Below are 19829 nucleotides of genomic sequence, written 5' to 3'. Positions count from 1 at the left end.
ATGAATTTGCATTATACCTACAATGAGAAATTGATATGAATTGTTTATAAAAATTAGCCTCTTATATCTCAAAATTCATGAGAATTATTAATTGACAGAATCATAACTTCAAAATTCAAGGAAATTTTAGTAAAGCAATTAAAATATTAGTACTGGGGCTTGAGAGATGACTCAGTAATCGAGAGCACTGTCTTTCAGAGACCTGGGTTCAATTGCCATCTGCAAGTCCAGCATTATAAAATCTGATACCCTTACACGAACAAACATGTAGGCAAAACACCAATACACATAAACATGTATTAGTTCTCTAAGAGAACACAAATGCCAGCCAAAACTACTATATCCAGCAAAACTCTCAATCACCGTAGATGGAGAAACTAAGATATTCCATGACAAAACCAAGTTTACCCAATATCTATCCACAAACCCAGCCCTACAAAGGATAATAGGAGGAAAACACCAATACAAGGAGGGAAACTTCACCCTGGAAAAAGCAAGATAGTAACCTTTCATCAAACCCAAAAGAAGTTAACCAATCAAATTTAAAAAATAACGTCAAAAATGACAGGAAGTAACAATCACTATTCCTTAATATCTCTTAACATCAATGGACTCAATGCCCCAATAAAAAGACATAGACTAACTGACTGGATATGTAAACAGGACCCTACATTTTGCTGCTTACAGGAAACACACCTCAGGGTCAAAGACAAACACTACCTTAGAGTAAAAGGCTGGAAGACAATTTTACAAGCAAGTGGTCTCAGGAAACAAGCTGGAGTAGCCATTTTAATATCAGATAAAATTGACTTTCAACCCAAAGTCATCAAAAGAGACTCTGAGGAACACTTCTTCGTGGTCAAAGGAAAAATACAACAAGAAGAATTCTCAATCCTGACCATCTATGCTCCAAATGCAAGGGCACCCTCTTTCATAAAAGAAACTTTATTAAAGCTCAAAGCACACATTGCACCTAACACAATAATTGTGGGTGACTTCAACACTGCACTTTCCTCAATGGACCGATCAGGAAAACAGAAACTAAACAGGGACACAATGAAACTAATTGAAGCTTTGGACCAATTAGATCTAACATATATATATATATGTTACATATATATATATATGTGTTTAACATATATATATATAAAACATTTTATCCTAAAGCAAAAGAATATACCTTTTTCTCAGCACCTCATGGTACCCTCTCCAAAATTGATCATATAATTGGTCACAAGGCAGACCTCAACAAATATAAAAAGATCGAAAGACCTCCTATCAGATCACTATGGAATAAAAGTGGTCTTCAATAGCTACAAAAACAACAGAAAGCCCATATACACATGGAAACTGAACAATACTCTACTCAATGATATTCTACTCAATGATCAAGGAAGAAATAAAGAAATAATTTAAACTTTTTAGAACACAATGAAAATGAAGGCACAACATACCCAAATCTATGGGACACAATGAAAGCAGTGCTAAGAGGAAAACTCATAGCCCTGAGTGCCTCCAAAAAGAAAATGGAGAGAGCATACATTACCAGCTTAATGGCACACCTGAAAGCCCTAGAACAAAAAGAAGCTATTTCACCCAGGAGGAGTAGAAGGCAGGAAATCATCAAACTCAGGGCCGAAATCAATCAAGTAGAAACAAAGAAAACCATACAAAGAATCAACAAAACCAGGAGCTGGTTCTTTGAGAAAATCAACAAGATAGATAAACCCTTAGCCAGACTGACCAAAGGGCACAGAGAAAGTATCCAAATTAACAGTATTTACTGTTTTAAGGCCAGTGTAAACTGATGCGAATCATGACCCCTGCTGGTAAGGATGGAAACAACACATCTAAACCATTGTCTTATTGTAGATTAAGTGTCCATTATTAGCTTTCTACAAACATGGAGATTCTATTAATGGGGAAACGTTTGCTGCATTCTAGGGACATCATCATCCTTTATGAAAAGAAATCATGTAACTAACAATGATGGTTCCCATTCCTGAGAGGTCTCACACCTTGACTTGTCTGTCTTCCATTACCCTTCTGACCTAAGCCCATACTCCTTGTAATGACCACTTTGCAATCTCCTGAATGTCCCTGATATCATGCATTCAGCAAACACTTTCCTGATTTTCCTATGTTCAAAAACGTTTGGGACATGTACCATAGTCCCTAGGAGACAAGATTATATTTTGAAATAAGCACACACACGCACACACACACACACACACACACACACACACACAATTAAATAAGCAGAAATAATGTATTGCTTATTTAAATGTATTACTTATTTAATGTATTACTTATTTAAAATGACCTGTTTTGGTAATTATGAAGGCTTTTCCTGTGACAGTTTTTAAAAGGAATGTTTACCTGTGTGTGATGGGTAAGAATCTGAAGCTATACATCATCCTTTAAATAAAAACCTCTATTACCACTTACAGGTCAAAACACTGGCATGGACAAGGAGAGTTTATTCCTAAAGACACTGTGAGCAGAGAAGTCACATTCTTTTTCTATTAATCAATTTATTTATTCACTTTATACCCTGATTGCAGCTCCCTCTATTTTACCAGCCTCCTCACATGGTCCTTCCCACACACCTTTCACCTCTGAGAAGGTAGAGGGATCTGTCTGTCCATCTGTCCTTGTGTAGCACCTGCCACCCCCTGATTTCTGTCCACTCTCCTGGCCGTCTCTCCCTCGGAGCCACATAGTTTTAACTGCAAAACCCTTTCTTTGTTCACACACTCATGGCTGTAAAAGGAAGGGATATTTGAGCACATTGTGTTTTGATTTTCTCTCATAAACATATCCTTGTAATTGCTGCAGATATTAATCTGTCTGTATATAAAGGCACTGAAAAGAATGCTTCTTGTGTTCATCAGTGGGCTAGTTTAGAACCCTAGACCATTTTGGCCCCACTGTTGCTAATGAGATGGTTCACACCAAACTTGATTTGGCCTCTATCACTTCAAAAGGCTATAGACTAAAATGTTGACACAAATGTTTAGTAAGCACAGTAAGAGGGCCAGGTGGGGCTAGACATGATCCTTACACATCAAAGGAGAAAAGGCAGTCTTTGGCAAGATGTTGTTCTAACTCCCAGTGGAGGATGTGGTATTGACGTTCAAACAGCTCACCAGGCAGCTGGGCCCAGGGGAGCACATGTACAGGTGCCACATCCAGATTCCACCTGGAACCACACCCTGCTCAGCAGGGATGAAGAAGGGGAATTCTACAGCCTCTGTGAGCTATAACAAATCCCGAGAGGCTGACATGAATGGAGGGTGTGTTTTGGCCTTTTGCCTGAATGTAAGGAGAGGTTTTGACTTCTCCCAGCATCCTCATTAAATGGCAGCTCCGGCTGTCCTATTCCCTGCAAAAGAGGATCCTAAGGGACCCACTCGCTCCATAGGGTCCTGAGGTACTGATGTCTCAACCCAGCAGGGCATCCATGCCTTTCTATTTCAAATTATCAACCTGGGATTAAGATGGAGGCCAACGCCAAATACACTTATTATTTCTCTGAGAAAGAATATTGAATCCTCCATTTCCAAAGAGAGAGAGTGCACAAAGCACCTGGGGTGTATGAATGCATGGATCCCACCATCCAGCAGACTTTCAGGTGAAATATTTGTACATTTATGCTTTAGTTTTTAATATGAGCAGACATAATTGGGAAATAAATTTATTTTCCTTTTAATTTTTCTTCCTTTTGGGATAAGAAACCCATTACTATATTCAAGGGTTAGTCACTTCTTGTTACTTTGCAAACTTTGTATGTGTCTTTAACCACTATCTTACTACCTCTCTAGGATTGTGTGAAATGGCACACAAAAAAGAATAACACCAATAACTCAACGAATATGAAATCTATTTCCTGAAAGCCTTTGTGTGCCATGTGTGTGTATGTGTGGTACCATATATGCATAGATATTTACATGTATGTAAGCAGACAAGTGTTATGTAGATGTAGAGACCCAGATGATATGACATGTCTTCAATTGTTTTCCACTGTATTTATTGGGGCAAGATTTCTTCCTGAACCCAGAGACCTCAAATTCCATCCAATCTAGCTAGTCCATCTGCTGTGTTTTAAATGGATCCTGGGGATTTGCACTTTAGTGCCCTTGCTAGCTCTACAAACACTTTATTCATTTAGCAGTCCCTTGCCCACCATCCAGCAGACTTTCATGTGAAATATTTGTCCATTTATGCTTTAGGTTTTAATATGAGCAGACATAATTGGGAAATAAATTTATTTTCCTTTTAATTTTTCTTCCTTTTGGGATAAGAAACCCATTGCTATTTTCAAGGGGTAGTCACTTCATGATACGTTGCAAACATTCCATCCTCATACTAAATTTGTGAGATTTGAATGAGGTCTCTGTTGTACATGATGAGATTTTGAGTCTTCAACAAGACCAGTGGTAACGGTTGATAAAGGATTAAGAGTGCTGTCTACTTTCAGAGCATCTGTATCTAAGGTCTGGTGTATTCTGCTACAGCCATGATGCCATTTGGCTTCTATAAAATAAACATTATATATTATAGCATGAAGAACATTTCACTGGGCTTCAATTAGTTTTTGCACTTGACCAGAAAACTGGGCCTAAGCTTCCTAGTATTTCTCGTATAGACATTTGCATGATTTTTCCCATTTCCTTTTCCAGTTGCACCTCTTCCATGTGCTCCCCAAGCCCTGCCCTCTCTTCAATGTATTTTTTTCTTTAATCGTTATTATTGCATATAGGTATATGTGCATGGATATCTAAATATGGCCTGCTCAATCTGCTTGGTGTTGTTTGCATATGTATAATTATATAATTTTATGGCTGACCACTTCGTATTGAATAAGTAATTGTGGGGTTCATCTCTGAAAAAAACTAAGTCTCCCTCTTTCTCAGTAGCCATCAGCTTCCTATATTTCTTTGTCTAGGGACAGGACTACAAGAGATTTACAAGAAATGAAGCAGGTCTATCATTGTTATTGCTTAAGTCCTGTTTAGGCAATGATAGTATTGAAGCATAATGAGTATAGCCTACCTGCCGTTTGTCTCCGTTCCTTTTTTCTTGATGTTCCTTGAGACTAAGGTGGAGAAGTTATGCTGTAGTTGTATCCATTGCTTCAAAGCAACCCATGATTAGCTTTTCTTTGTATTTTGTCCAGTGTAATCTAATATCCAGCATAATGTTCACACTACAGTGGCATTCTGTAATAATCTTTGCTGCCAAAAGAAGCTTTGATGAAGGGTAAGAGGTATATTAATCTGTGGTTCTAAGGATATGTATTTAGAATTTAGTTAGGAGTTGTTTTTTGCTAGTAAAGTAGTGCTAGAAGGTTCTCCTTCAGATCCATGACATCACTAGCCCTCGGAAGTTGGGACATTTTCCAATAACAGGCATGATTTCCCTTCTGTTGAGTAGTTCTTAGTCCAACTAGAGACCTGATGGCTACCACCAAGGTACAAAGTAATACCATTGTGGTGGGGGATATGGTGCCATGCTGGTCCTTGGTGAGGTTCATAGGTGTTACAGCTGGGTGGGACTATTGGTTGCTTCCTTCCCTGGGCAGCTTGCATGCACCTTCACTGCAATGAAAGCTAGTTCCCAGGAAAGGTGTTCAGGTTAGACCCAGCATGGATCCTTAAGTTCTGTATCTGAAGTGCATGGTGTCTTAATCAATAGGGACTCACCTTCACCCAAAAACAACATCAGTAGCCTATATTGTTTGGGGAGTCTGTTCATCCTGTTTTCCCTTCAAGTCCTTTATATCCTGTTATTCCCCTAACATGTACTCATTAGCCTCAGAGTATTTATTTTCTTGATTTCTGGTGTTACTTTTGGTTGTATACTCACATCTAAGGATTTTGAGCTAAACTTACTGATGAGAGAGAATATTTGGCGTTTATATTTCTGGGCTACATATTACTATACTCAGTATATTTTCTAGTTCCACCTATTTACCTGAAAGTCATTATTTTTTATACATCTATCATAACGGCATTCATTATATTCTTATTCAAGTTTCATTAAGAGAGAAATTCAGTCATAATTTTCTCCAAGACCAAAAAAAGAATCAAATAAATCTCTATGCATTCCCTCTAGATATTAATATTCTCCTTGTGAATGATTGTCTAGAATAGATCATAGACTTGGAAAACTACTCAGTTTCCATATGCAGTTAGTCTGCTGTGCTGACTGGCCCCTTGGCACAGCCTATCTTCCTTCTATCATTTGGGGCAAGTATAGGTGAGAAGAAGATCAGAAAGTAGTTTATGAGACAAAACTTGCTTTTTATGTTCACAGAACTCCTCACAGCCCTCGTTCTTTTGGATTTCTTTGTGTAAGCACCTCTTTATCACCATTTAAGCATCTGCTCCCAATCACAGTTTCTCTTAAGATCCCAAACAAGATTCCTCTGACCACGCCTTGAACATGGATTAGTTCATGGTGGAACAGACATTCCTGTCTTGAGAGCCAGTAGATTCCCTGCTTTGATGAAACATGCCCAAGTTGTGCTTCCCATTTGCAGCTACTTTAATTTTAAAATATGTTGTATTTCAATATCCTCATTAGAGATGGTCACAGGTCATATCTATTAAACAGTTTCTCCACTGTAAATAATTGTGCTTTTTAAAAACTGATTTAAAAAGGAAAATATGTTTTATGATGTAAAATTTATAGCAGAAATAGGTACAAAAATCTATTTCTTAGTACATTGTTTCATTCACTACAAACCATTTCTAAAATAAAGAGTCAAAGGGCAATAAAATAAGTTTTCTCATTTATTAGTCATAGATTGATTACAAAGTTGACTTAGGTAATTAGAAATTGTTCCAATCAAAAATAAATCATAGTATTTATACTCCAAGTAGTAAATTGTACTTGATATTTGTAGATAGTCTTTGGAAGAATTAAAACTAAATGCTTATGTTCATCCAACAAAATAAATATTTAAAACACATTAAAAACATACCTATGCCATATATTTTAAGAACTAAACCTATCAAGTTTATTCATAAATAGCCCAAAACAAAGATGTGGGATGTGTATGGAGTTCAGGGTAGAGAGGATAGATCTGGGAGGAGTTGGAAGTACTGGTCATTAAAATACATTGTATAAAATTTTTACATAGTTAATATAATATTATTAATATATGATTAAAATGAACATTAGATTCAATTTCTCATGTGAGGCTATGCTTAAGACAGTTATATTCATTAGGAATTTGACCCTTTTTAGGCCACAAATTATTCAAAAGCCTCAGTTATATACCTGGAAAAAAGAAATAATAAGTAACCCTAAATGCCAAAAATACTAATCCAGCTATAAACATGTTACAAAATTAGTGCAAATAAAGAAGATTATGATTACAACCCAGAGGAAGCAATATCTATTGTTGGAAATCATTTGCACCATATGAAAGTGCCCATCACATTCAGAAAAAGACAGCTTTTGTTTGTCATTTTATCTAGTAAAATATTAAGAGGATTGCTGGAGAGATAAGATCAACCCTAAAAATCAGAACATATACACACGTAATAAAATTTAGAATTTCTTACACATCAACAAAATGATAGTCTATATATAACTCAAATAAATATCAAAAATTTCAAAATATAATTGCAAAAATATTTGGTAATTCCTCTGTTACCACCTTTCATATTATAAGTCTAAACAAGTCATCAACTCAATGTAACTTCTATACACCAGGCTGAGACCAAGTTGATTTGAAATGATCTCAAAAGCTGTGATATGTATGTGGCTGTTCTTTGTGCCCCAGCTCACTGTGCTGAACTTGAGTATTTCTCATGGCACACAGTATACAAGACAATGTTCGAACAATGCAACATAAATATCTTTTAGCTAATTTGGTTTTCTGTTTATTCGACTTTCAAAATAATTGCATTTTTTACTCAATTCCTAGCAGAGCAACATACAATCAATTCTAATGTTCACTTTGTTATTCTAAAATGAGATTGATGTCACCCACCAGAGATTCGGATACTAAAATGTAAAAGGCACTCCTTTGAAAAGAAAGCTTTTTAAAGTTCTATTGCTCCATAAGTTATGCAAACACCCCAGTGAGTACTAGTGCCTTCAATGATAGTAAACAAAACTGATTAGCAATAGAAATTATGAAACAGATTCTTTGATTTTTTTTAGGATCAAACTGAAACAGATAACAGGGAACAGAAATAAAAAAAGAACATCTTTCTTACAAAAAATTACAGACAGTACACATTTCAGACCTGCTTTCTGTGAATTGACAGGATGAGAAGGAATGGGGGAGAGAGAAATAGCAATGAACTTTATCTAAACAATACAGGTGTGTGTTCATGATACATCCTTAATTCTCACAGGAACAGGGTAGAAAGGAAACAAACAGATGGGAACATTTTTTTAATCTAGAAAGGATGAAGCCTTGATATCACGATTTGCATTCAAGCTATACACTGTTTGAAAAATAATCCCTATCTGTTGGAAGATGAAAATGACTATCCACTAGGCTACACTAGCACACAAAACTGGATTTTTGCTAAAGAATATCATGACAAGAACAGAATTTGTAATGCTGCACACCACACACATATACACACATACACATACACATACACATACACATACACATACATATACATATACATAGTACTTATAGCTTTTTTTCTTGTTTTGGTTGTATATAAGGTTTACTTTACATAATATCTGCATCACTTATCAAAGTTAAAGGGAAGAATAGCCTGGGATGTCATTTTTGACTAAAACTGACGCAACTCACACTCCACTAAGAATGCTAGTGATTTTCTAGCTTAATATTGACCCTGTGTTTTCTGTAGTGCCAAAGGGCAGAACCCCCATGTGTGAATATCCAGTAGCAAGCATGTGAAATAGAATTGGGACTTGTTCTACAGGCTGTCTTCAGGAAAAAAGAAAAAAGAAAAACAAGCAGAGGAGGAATAAAAGCCATGTTTAGACAATTTGATGTAAAGTGATATGATGTTAAACTGGCAATAATTGGAAAATGGCAGTTTGTCTTGAAAAACTATACAGGTAGTTAGAAAATATACTTCCAGGCCTCAGACAATGAGAGAAAGCCAACTGCAAGTATGACCTTGTAAACCGGTCAAATATGAGTAAAGGAACAGCAGATCCCTGTCAATGTCGTTTATTGACAACTATTCCCTACAAGTTTGTGTAAGTAACCTAAGGAACACTGGCAGTGGCAAGAGGCAGGCGAGACCTGCTGTGTTTTTGGTGGTCAAGTCCATACACAAGAGGTCCTTGTAGACAGAAGTCCTGGCAGTACTCTGTGATAGAAGGGAGTCACTAGGTCTGCTTAGGGACCCAGGTAAACTTCCAACCTCCCTCCTCATCTCGACGCACAAAGGCTTGTCCTTGGTGGAAGGAATGAGTTTTCACATTACAGTGAGGGCTCAAAGATGTGGAAAAGGCCACCTCTGTTTTGTTGGGTGACACATCTGCAGTGTGGTAAGGAAGAGTCTGCACCCTCACTGGAGTATTAGAAAACCTAGAAAAACTATGACAATCTTCCTGGTGAATGGTGGTGGTATTCGAGGCATGAGTTCCCTGACCTACATAGTCAAGGTGTAGATCTCTGGGGACATTTGAATAGCCAGCTGCATCATGTACAAACTGGGAGGAAATACTGGGAACTGCTCTGGGATGAGAGTCAGCGGCGGCGGCACTGTAGTTAGCTGGTAGAGTGTCATCAATGGTGTTGAGGTCTTTCAACCCAAGTGTTTGAAGAACCCATGGGTCCACATGGGGCCCAGGTTGTTCTTTACAGTTAGAAAACTCCGTGGAGAGGTTTCTCTTGGCAGTTTTGGACTGGGGAATCTCAGCAGGGGGGTGTCTGTGTTCTTTGGGTTTCCTCTTCTCTTTTCTGAGTTTCCCAAACACTTTGGAAAACTCATCTGATGACAGCAATTTCTGGAAAAGCAATATATGAAAACTATACTTTCTTCAGCTATTGACTGATAGCCCAATTGCTTAGGGAAAAAAAAAAGGGTAAATGTCTTGTGTGTTCTCACACAAGTAAAACTAATAAATTAGCTATTGGTTGTTGCATAAATATTCTTAATAAGTTTTTACTGTTAGCATTCTGTCTAAATTCCACCCCACAATTACCTGGCTCCACGAGAGGGCAAGAGGCAAGAGCAAGAGGCAAGAGCAAGAGGAGGAAGGAGAAGGCAACCCCTTTTATAATGAACCAGTTGCCAAGTAATTGTGGGGAGGAGCACACCTGGCTGTTGCCAGGTAATCGTGGGGTGGAGTTCAGACAGAATGCTAACAGTTACTTTAACTCACTTTCCTTACTCAGTTTTTAAAAGTTGAAGGAAGCAGATGACATCTGTAAGGTTTCAACTAAGAGAAGGAAAAGCAGATGTCAATCATAGGTGTCACTTATTTATAAGTAAATAAAATAGGACCATCATTTATAAACCATTGATTGCATGATTTTTTTTCTCATTGGATACAGATGCTATTAAAGTCATAAAGTAAGACACAGTCATAAGAGTGATAAAAGTACTCCTTAGTCTAGATTTAAATCTCATTCATCTGAGTCTAAGCAGAACCTCTAATATAAATACTACAAACCACCTCTTACTTTTACTATATTAACTTTCAAGACACTCCTTTGTGATGTGTTACATTATTCTAAATTTAGAAACCTGATATCGAGAGAATTAAAAATAATATCACTTAAATGGTTTTATAAAATACTTTTTAGGGATTGATAACCGATGTTAGGAATTCATAGTAGCTACTGTAAAAAAAATATGTTTTAGCCAATGCTAACTAGATTGCAAAGGAATCAAATTTAGTGGCCCTTTGAAATGAAAAAAATGGGTGGCAATCTAAATCAAATTTAGATTAATGGCATAGTTTGTCTATAAATAAGATTAATCTGATGATAGACACAGTAATGGGAGTGAGGGCAAATGCAAACTGAAATGTGAAATGAAAGGAAAAACAAAAAGTTTACAGGTGAGCTATTTATCCTTGATTTAAAGTAGTTCACTTAGAAGTGCAAGAAAAATGGGAAGAAAGAATGTTTGCATATCCCTAATCACCAGTGGAGAGTCTGGGAGGGTAGGCAGGGCGAGCACGCAGGTGCGTGTGTGTGTGTGTGTGTGTGTGTGTGTGTGTGTGTGTGTGTGTGTGTGTGTGTTTAGGCCAGAGGTTGAGTTGGGTGTTTTTATCACTTTTTACTTTTTATTTTCAGGCAGAGTCCCTTACAGATCTTTCTAGTCTAACTGGCCAGTGGGATGCAGGAATCTACTCAGTTTCCCTGTAATCTACTGGGATTGCAGATGCATACTGTTCGCTTTTAAGGGGAAATCATCAGGATCCAAATTTATTTCTTCAAGGATGCATAAACATGCTTTACTTACTTATCAGTCTCTACAAAACCCAGAGAGAATTCCATCTGGGTTCTTAGCCCATCCATTTACAAATTGAGATAACAAAGGCCTTGTTGGGGTTTGAGTAGGAATGGACTCATGAATTTGAATGGTTGGCCTATCGGAAGTGGTATAATTAGGAAGTAGGAATAGCCTTGTTGGAGGAAGTGTGTCATTGTAGGGGTGGACTTTGAGGTCTCAGATACTAGAGCAGGGCCTATTATGGCAATCTCTTCCTGCTGCCTTGAAATGCAGATGTAGAATTCTCAGCTACCTCTCCAGCACCAAGTCTGCCTATGTGCTTCAATACTCCCTGTCATGATGACAATAGATTAATTCTCTAAACTGTAAACCAGTTTTTCCTTATAATAGTTGCCATGGTCACGGTATCTCTTCATAGTCATAAAACCCTAAGACAGGCCTAAGGAAAAACTATAGCTAACATCTAATACATACTTAGAACTACTGATACTTTTTCCATTTGATTTCTTCTCCAATACTTCACATTTTATGAGCACCATAGTCATCAATTCCTCTGATGAACTGTTGTCTTTAAACAACTTCCTAAATGACAGCTAGGTAAAATCTGAAACTAGAAACTTCTGGGAAATGGTATATAGAAATCCTGTTGAAGCTATCTATATTGTGAAGGATAATGATCCTATTAAGTCCCATGAAGACATCTTGTTCAAGTAAACTTCATATACTTCATCATGGGATGCTAGGTAGTCATTTCCTCTGTTAACTCACTGCCTTGAACTCAGAAAACAGATAATTACATACCTTGGCCTTCTCTTCCAGACGTTTAACCAAAGTGGAATTCAGGTATTGTCTGAGGTGATTATTCTCTTCATGTAGCCTAGCAAGTTCTTCCTCCTTCTGCAGTAGAGTATCCTGGAGCTGCAGGAAGCACACAAAGGTGAAGGGTGCTGTATTGGTTTTGTAACCTAATAATAATGTCCTGCTCCCCAACCTTCTTAAACTTGAGTATTCTTGTTTGTTTTATGAACATAGTTTCAAAGAGCCTTAGTCCTCCGAGTCCTAAATTAAATCCACACTCCCTACCACCTGATTGTTCAGTTTTGTGCACCACATATTCCATTCATTGCAAAGTATTTAAAGAGATCAGATGACTCTCAAAACTGTAACCACAGGGAATCAGGTGGGTATGGAGGAAAGTGAGCCACACGGAACCGTTTAAACATAGCAAGGATAGGTAGAAGGTTTGACTGGACTCCTTCCTTACACCTTTATGAAAATAAAAACAAGAGATGTGACCTTGCTTCTGCTGTGGTCAGACTGGTCTGCCTGTGTGTCTAATAAATAAGATTGCTCCCCAGGAGGAGCCACAAACAAAACCTGGAGAAGGAGTGATCTTTGGAAAAAGTTTATCATCATCCCTCCTCTCAAAGATGAGCTATGTTTATTGTTGAAAACATCACTGTATTCCTTCATTTCTCTTGGCAGCAGCCCAGAGTAGGGCTGCAGAAACATTCCAGAAATATAATGAAAATAGCTGGTGAATCGAGAGGTCAATCATGGGTTTTCTTGGAGCCACTGTTTCTGTGACTTTGTTCATCTAACTGTTATCTCTTTGGACACACAGTACTGAGCCACTGTGATTTTAAAAAGACAAACAATATAAAACTAAAAATCAATATGAAAAAAGGGGAGACTCAGGAAAGAATGGACTTTATGGAATCAGATGGTCTCAGTATCCTCCATATATATCCGTACCTGTTTATTTCTGTAGAGCTGAGATGAGAGCTGAGCTTCTTCCCATGAACATGCGTCCAGAACAGGGAAACTTAACTCAGAGGGTGAGTCTATGTGAAAACACGGAACAAATGAATGAGCATATTTAGAACTGTGTGATTTAAAAACTCAACAAATGGCTTTGAATGTGTAATAGACTTAATTACTTCTCTTTCACACAGGAAAACAAATTTTTTAAAGGATTTCAGAAGAAGGAGGTGAGGAAATATTTATGCACTGCCTACAAAAGTGGCTACAGAGATGCCTTCTAAGGAGAGTTGAGCGACTCCTGGAATGGATATGTACATTTCTTGCTAGCTAAGAGAATAGAGGCTATCTATCTTGTCCATATCAGTACCTGTACATTCTTGCTGGCTAAGAGAATAGATAGAGGCTATCTATCTCTTCCATATCAGTACCTCATAAGAATATTTACTGACTCTGCCTTCCAGGAGGCTCAATACTTCTACTACCCCTTCCCAGCATTTATATTTTCTGATTTTTAGCATTTGATAGTGCTATCTTAGGCTCCATGATCAAATCCTATATTGTGAAACTGTCATTCCCCCTCACTCTGCTTACTTATAAAATCTGAAAGGGCAGAATTTGTTAAGAATTTTATGCCACGGTATGATAACATTTCCCAGTATTTGTTTATTTATTAGTGATGGAAATTAAAACCAGGACCTTGTACATGCTGGAGAGCCCCTCCATGGCTGAGACAAATCTCCAGCTCTTGTTACCAATGACCCCAATGACATCCTTCCTGTTTCTCTGAAGAATTTCACAGAGATTTTACTACCATATCATACATGATCTATTTTAAGTGTTAATATCTGTATATTTTAATGTTTTTTATCGAAAAGGTTTAAGTTTTTTATGACTTAATGCAACTCAAAACTCTGGCTCACTCTTAGTCTTGCTCTGGGCTGGACTTAAAATGTTGTTGTTTAAACATTTAGTATTAAATCACAATGATGGGCAAGAAAATCGAAATAAAGCTTGGGTTCACATGCTGAGATGCTCTACTTAGGCTTTTGCTTATAATCAAAGGACAAGACTGAACAACTTCCTCCACAGCATATGTGTTGGTTTTGCTTCAGCCTCTTATAAATACTCCAGTCTCCAAATACCTTGGGGCAGAATGAATGCACGGGTCTTTGATTTCGCAGTGCCTGAGAGTTTTACAGAAACTACACACTAATGTAGAATCTGTTTTAGTATGCGTGAGCTCCAGTCCAATGTTCTCTGTATAATTTCCATCGACATTAGGTATCTTTCTAAAGTTGAAGTATATATAAGAAAGAGGAATGGTTGTTCCTGTATATGTAATACTGTTCTCAGAATTTGTATTATGAAATAAACATTGTTGTTCATTCTTGATTTTCTCTCAAGGTCACAAAATATCTAACCAAATTACAAAATAAATGCTCTGCCTGATACCTTGACTCCAAAAATGTGCTGTTGGTGAAACTTTGTTAAAGACCCAAAGTTACTCCATGAATTGGAAATCTCTAAGAATTTCACAATGTAGAAAATAACATGTTATCTAACACACAAGAGGAAGGGTTTCATTTTTACTAGCTGATGAATACAGAACAACCAGACTTATCCTACAAAATGTAGGAGTTTGGGGGCTTACTTGAATTATCTACAATATCTCTATTTCTATAGAGGTTTGGCCCTGTCATGGAGGCTGTGAAAAGGCCCATTCTCCCAGGGAAGCAGAGGAGTAGAACTTACCCAGCACTTGTGGTGCTTGTTGGAGCTCAGTGTTGTCCAGGAGACCTGCAGTCCAGAAAGAGACCCAAGTCTCCTTGGAAACGTCAACACCAGATTCTGACGTCGTAGTGGAATACGGGCAATTATAACTCTGGCCTCCTACAAAATACTGATCTTGGCAAGGCAGAATGGTGTTCTGTGAAATTCAGTATGGTGGGGGTGTGGGAGAAGGCATGGCAGCAGGTGAAAAAGGGAGAGAGTAGGAGAAACATAGAGAAATTATATGCAGTGAAGCAAATAAACAAGGTGATAACTACAGGTCCATATACATATTTGAAAGGTGTAATTACAATTGCTAAAAAGGAGTAGACTTTTTGAGTTACCCAGTTCTTCCTAAGGTCTTTTCACAAAATAACTAGTGTTGGATGGACCAGGTTAGTAAATATGAGAAGAATATTTCATACTGTAGTTCCCAGGCCAACTATAAGCTACCCAGATATTAAATAAAAAGAATTTAGTTTCATGATTCAAAAATATAAGAACTATCTGTCACTCTGGAGGAGACATCTTGACTATGTTTCTAATAGCCTTGGGAGATAAAGATCACAGGCTACAATGTGTTAAGTGAACAGTTCCACATGGCATCTTATCAACAAACCTTCTAAACTGGGAATCTGAATCATGTGTGTGCCTTATACTGTAGGAAAACTCATTCAAGCTTATCCCCACAAGCTTACAAATGAATGAGACTCAGACTATGTTATTTTATTTGGCTTTGACAATTACTGTGTGTGTGTGTGGGGGGGGGGTAAACTCCTAATCTACTCTTCTAACTGCTGACCTGGCTACCTCAGGAGGAGTGTAGTTTAGATCAGTCTAAGTCCAGGCTGTTTCTCCACATGCTCATGATTCATTTCCCTTCACCGTGGCTTCCCCCTCTCCTCTCGTTCTTTTTCCCTTCTTCTCCTCAGCTCTTCTCTCTCCTCAACTAGCCATTCCAGTCCTGACCAGGTAGCTTAAAACCCTCCAGGAACTGGCAGTAGCCGATTTTATTTAGCCAATGGTTTTAAATTAAGGACACCGTTTGCACAACAAAAGCTTGTAATTTACTCATAGGGTTAGACCTTTTGGTACAGAGTTTAGCATTACAATATCTAGCAACAGTCCAAACCTCTGCATTATGGTTGGATGATATATACATGAATGGATATGCACATATAGGTATATATGTATACAGAGGCGATTACATATATTTTTCCCCTAGCTCCAGTCACTGGAGCCTAACATCACCTAAGTAAACAGTCAAAGGCTGAGAATAAAGTCAGTGGGCTCTAGTTCCCTTCATCACTAAAGCTGAGTACCCTTTATAAGTTCTCTTGCCACCAGCAGCTATCTGGCATGCTGTCTCCACTCTGTTCTGATTCAGTGAACACCTTCCTGCCCCGCCCCACTCATGCCTCAGTCCTCAGATATGGTCTTTCCAAATGTCAGTGCGGGCCAGGTAGGCTGCCTGCTAGCTTAAGTTGTCCAACAGCCCATTCTTAATTATGTGTCAATGTTTAATCAGATAAAAGACATCTGTGGCCATGGAGTTCAGGTTTGAACAAACTCTTTAAACACTGTGAGTTTGTTGCTGCCTTGAAGACTTTCTTGGACATAACGTAAATAAAGAAACCAGAAGAGAAGACAGAAAGCAGGGAGAAGAAGGGGTAGGAAGAAAAGGAGGAAGAGAAGGGGGAGGAAGAAAATAGGAATAAAAGAATAGATTTATTATCATTGAGTCACTAGACTAACACTTGGGCCCTGCTCCCAGGGAGTGAACGTTTGGAGTACAGCTTGGACAACCTAAAGAAATTCAGCCAAAAGTTTATCAAGTGCTATTTTCTTTCTTTCTTTCTTTTTTCTTTTTTTTCTAAAAGTATGTTTGTAGACTCTTTTCGGAGGTTATTATTGGAATCAGAGCTAAGCTATTATGCAATTGATACCAGAGAGGAAAACAAACCCCAAACATTCCTAAGTAGTTTAAATCTAAGTGTTTGCAAATATGTGCATCGTCTGGAGGAACAGGTGGTAGGAAAGAAAGCCTGTGCAGGGTGGGGGGAAAGGGGTGGGGAGCCGATTGTGCTCAGAAATGGAACAGAGAGTAAAAGGGGGTACGGGGCAGCAGACTCGGTTTTTAAGTACAAAGGCATCTCCCAAGGAGTATATTTTAAATGCAGTTTATTTTCTTCCTGGGACCCCGGGTCCTGGCAGCAGACCAGTTAAGGCCAGCTCCTCACTTACCATCTTGCAGAAGAAAGCGCTGCAGAACCTAGGCCCACTCAGCTTTTTCTTAAAGCCAGACTTAACTTTAAATGGGACTGCAGGGAGGAGCACGGAGGCGAGTTCTAATCCGCTGGAGCTGCTAGTGACTGGCGGCGCCGCGAGGCTCCTGGCTGGCTCGTGCTGCTCTCTGATTTAGTAGGAGGCTGTCAAACAGGTGACGTGCGTGTCTAGGGAGCCGCCCTGCCTAAGCCACTTCGGAGACACCATCACTGAGATGTGTGACCCCGCGCGTCGCCTTGCGGGTGCGGAGGCAGGATCCAAAGCCGCGCCTGGTCCAAGACGCTGCCTGTGCGAGCTGATTCTACAGAGTCTACCTGGTGCTGGGCAGCCGGCGATGGGGACTTGGCTGCCCTGCTCGCTTAGTGCCACGCGCCCAGCAGCCGGCAGGGCGGGGCTGCGCAGGGCGGCCAGCCAGCCCCCGGAGGCATCTGAAGGCCAAACCTTGGTCTCTGCGCAGCGCTAAAGAAGCCCATTCAAGGGACCCTGGTGTGAGTGGCACTCTATACATTCCTTGGGCACAGGATAACAAGTGATGTTACCTTAATAATAACGGTGACTTGATTTTATTTTTTCCTTATTTGGTGCAAGAACACAGTTCTTGCACGGTTTAGATGTGAGGAGAAAATGTATAAAATCTAGAGTGTACCTTTTCCAAGACATGTACCGTGGACAATTGCCTGCACACAATAAAATTTGTTCAAACAATGAATTAATGTTCATATTTAGGGATCTATTTGAGTTGGGAAGATGCAAATCACAATTACATAAAATGAGAAATTAAGATTAAAAAAATAACGTCTGTCAATACTTCATAGGATATTTTATTTCTCACAGGTATCTCTATAATATTCAACTAGGAGTTACAGAGAAGCAATTCCTCCTTTCAACAAACCCCAGGAGCCAGCTCTTACTTGTGCTGACCATTAGAGGATATAAAGCAGTAGATGGATGGGATCCAGTTCCAGCAAGCCTGGGAACACTCCCCTACCACCAGAAGACTCTAAGCTTGCCAGAGAAACCTGCACAACCCTGTCTATGACCGCTCAAATCACAGTATACAAGGAGTGAGAGTGCCCACCAACAGATAAACATGGGAAAATGTATAAACCAGGGAGTTTTATTCAGCTTTAAAGAATGACATTACGTCCTTTGTAGAAAAAATAATCGTAGTCTTGGATGTCATAATGCTAAGTGAAATAAGACAGACCCAGGAGAACAAATAGCTTATATATTCTTTTATATGAAGAATCTCTAAAGTGCATGTATGTACGTGTGTGTGTGTGTGTGTGTGTGTGTTTACAAAATAGAAAGGGTACTATTTAACTACTTGAGAAGAGGAAAAGGACCAGCGGGTACAAGGGACTATAGAGGGTAATGTGTGTAAATATAACCAAGGTACATGAAGTATATGCATGGCAATATGAGGAAGCCTGCTATTTTGTACAATTTGGAATTGATCCAGGGACTGAACCATCAACCAAGGGGCACACATGGTTCCAGTCAAAAATGTGCCAGAGGAAGGCCTTGTTGGACATCAGTGGGAGGAATGGTCCTTGGTCAGGTAAAGGCTCAATAGAGGCCCCAACAAAGGGAAACTGAGGGGGGGAGGTGGCAGTGTGTTGGGTGAAGGAGCATATACACGTGGAGGCAGGGGGGAGGAGGAAGGGGAGGGGTTGGGAGGTCTTAGGGGAGGGGGGATATCGGGAAATGTTTTACTATTGGCAATGTAAATGAAGATGATATTCAATATAAATAAATAAATAAATAAATAAATAAATAAATAAATAAATAAAATGGCTAAAGAGAAGCCATGTTCCACTATTCTCTCAGAGTGAAAGGAAAGCCCGGGAATAAGAAAATGAACACTTGTCAGCACAGTAAGTGAGTGTCACACTTGGGTTTTGGACTTCAGACTAAGTCAATCCAGCTTCATTGTACCTATCATAAGAACATTGCACTCAATGCTCTCACTTCTACACATAGGTAGGTGTGTGTGTGTGTGTGTGTGTAACTGCCACAGTTACAATACTGATTTGCATTTCTTTCAGATTCATAGGTTGAAGTTCTGGTGCCAGTGTTAATACATTTAAATAAAATTTACTTCAAGAACAAAGTTTAAATGTGTTCCTCATAGGAGGCCTTATGTCTGGTAGTATTACCAGAAGGAAGACACACCAGGGACCTGGGGTGCCACTCACAGAAACAAAAGGTCATAGGAGGACAGACTGAAGAGTCATCTGTTTGGGAGTCAGGAAGGGAACTGGATCACTCAATGCCAACCCATTCCAGTGTATTCTAAGGGAAAAGGGTTCCCACTCTGCTTAGGCAGTATAAAGGACAAAGCCAAAAGTTTATTTAAATCTTGTGAATAAATGGTCTTGTTCAAGTCAAAGGGCTGTTCATGCATTAGTCCTGTAAATACCTAAGCTCTTTAACAAAACCAAGTTAGTTATGTGATGAGCTACAGAGGCAAAGACAGGAGGGCTGAGTAGACTTGCCTTGGGAAACTGTCACAGTTGAGAAGTGTAAGCCTTTGCAATGACACAAAGCAGGTAAATGAGCAGATAAAGCATGATAAAAAGAAATAAA

At 38.8% G+C, this 19829-nt stretch overlaps 1 protein-coding gene across 1 annotated transcript in view; it reads right to left on the bottom strand.

The window, feature by feature from the left end:
* Positions 1–9339: 9339 nt before the first annotated feature.
* The window catches only part of Gmnc (geminin coiled-coil domain containing), a 57290-nt gene continuing 46800 nt past the window's right edge, over positions 9340–19829 (bottom strand). Inside the window, exons 6-11 of the mRNA XM_052158151.1 lie at positions 17555–17750; positions 17199–17367; positions 14937–15111; positions 13176–13264; positions 12222–12338; positions 9340–9963 (exon numbers count right to left, since the gene is read on the bottom strand). Of these exons, the coding sequence (XP_052014111.1) occupies positions 9340–9963; positions 12222–12338; positions 13176–13264; positions 14937–15111; positions 17199–17367; positions 17555–17750 (1370 nt within the window). The remainder of the gene's footprint in view (positions 9964–12221; positions 12339–13175; positions 13265–14936; positions 15112–17198; positions 17368–17554; positions 17751–19829) is intronic.

Source organism: Apodemus sylvaticus, chromosome 15 (genome assembly GCF_947179515.1).
Source record: "Apodemus sylvaticus chromosome 15, mApoSyl1.1, whole genome shotgun sequence".
NCBI classification, from domain to species: domain Eukaryota; kingdom Metazoa; phylum Chordata; class Mammalia; order Rodentia; family Muridae; genus Apodemus; species Apodemus sylvaticus.
This window is presented reverse-complemented; position numbering and strand designations above follow the sequence as displayed.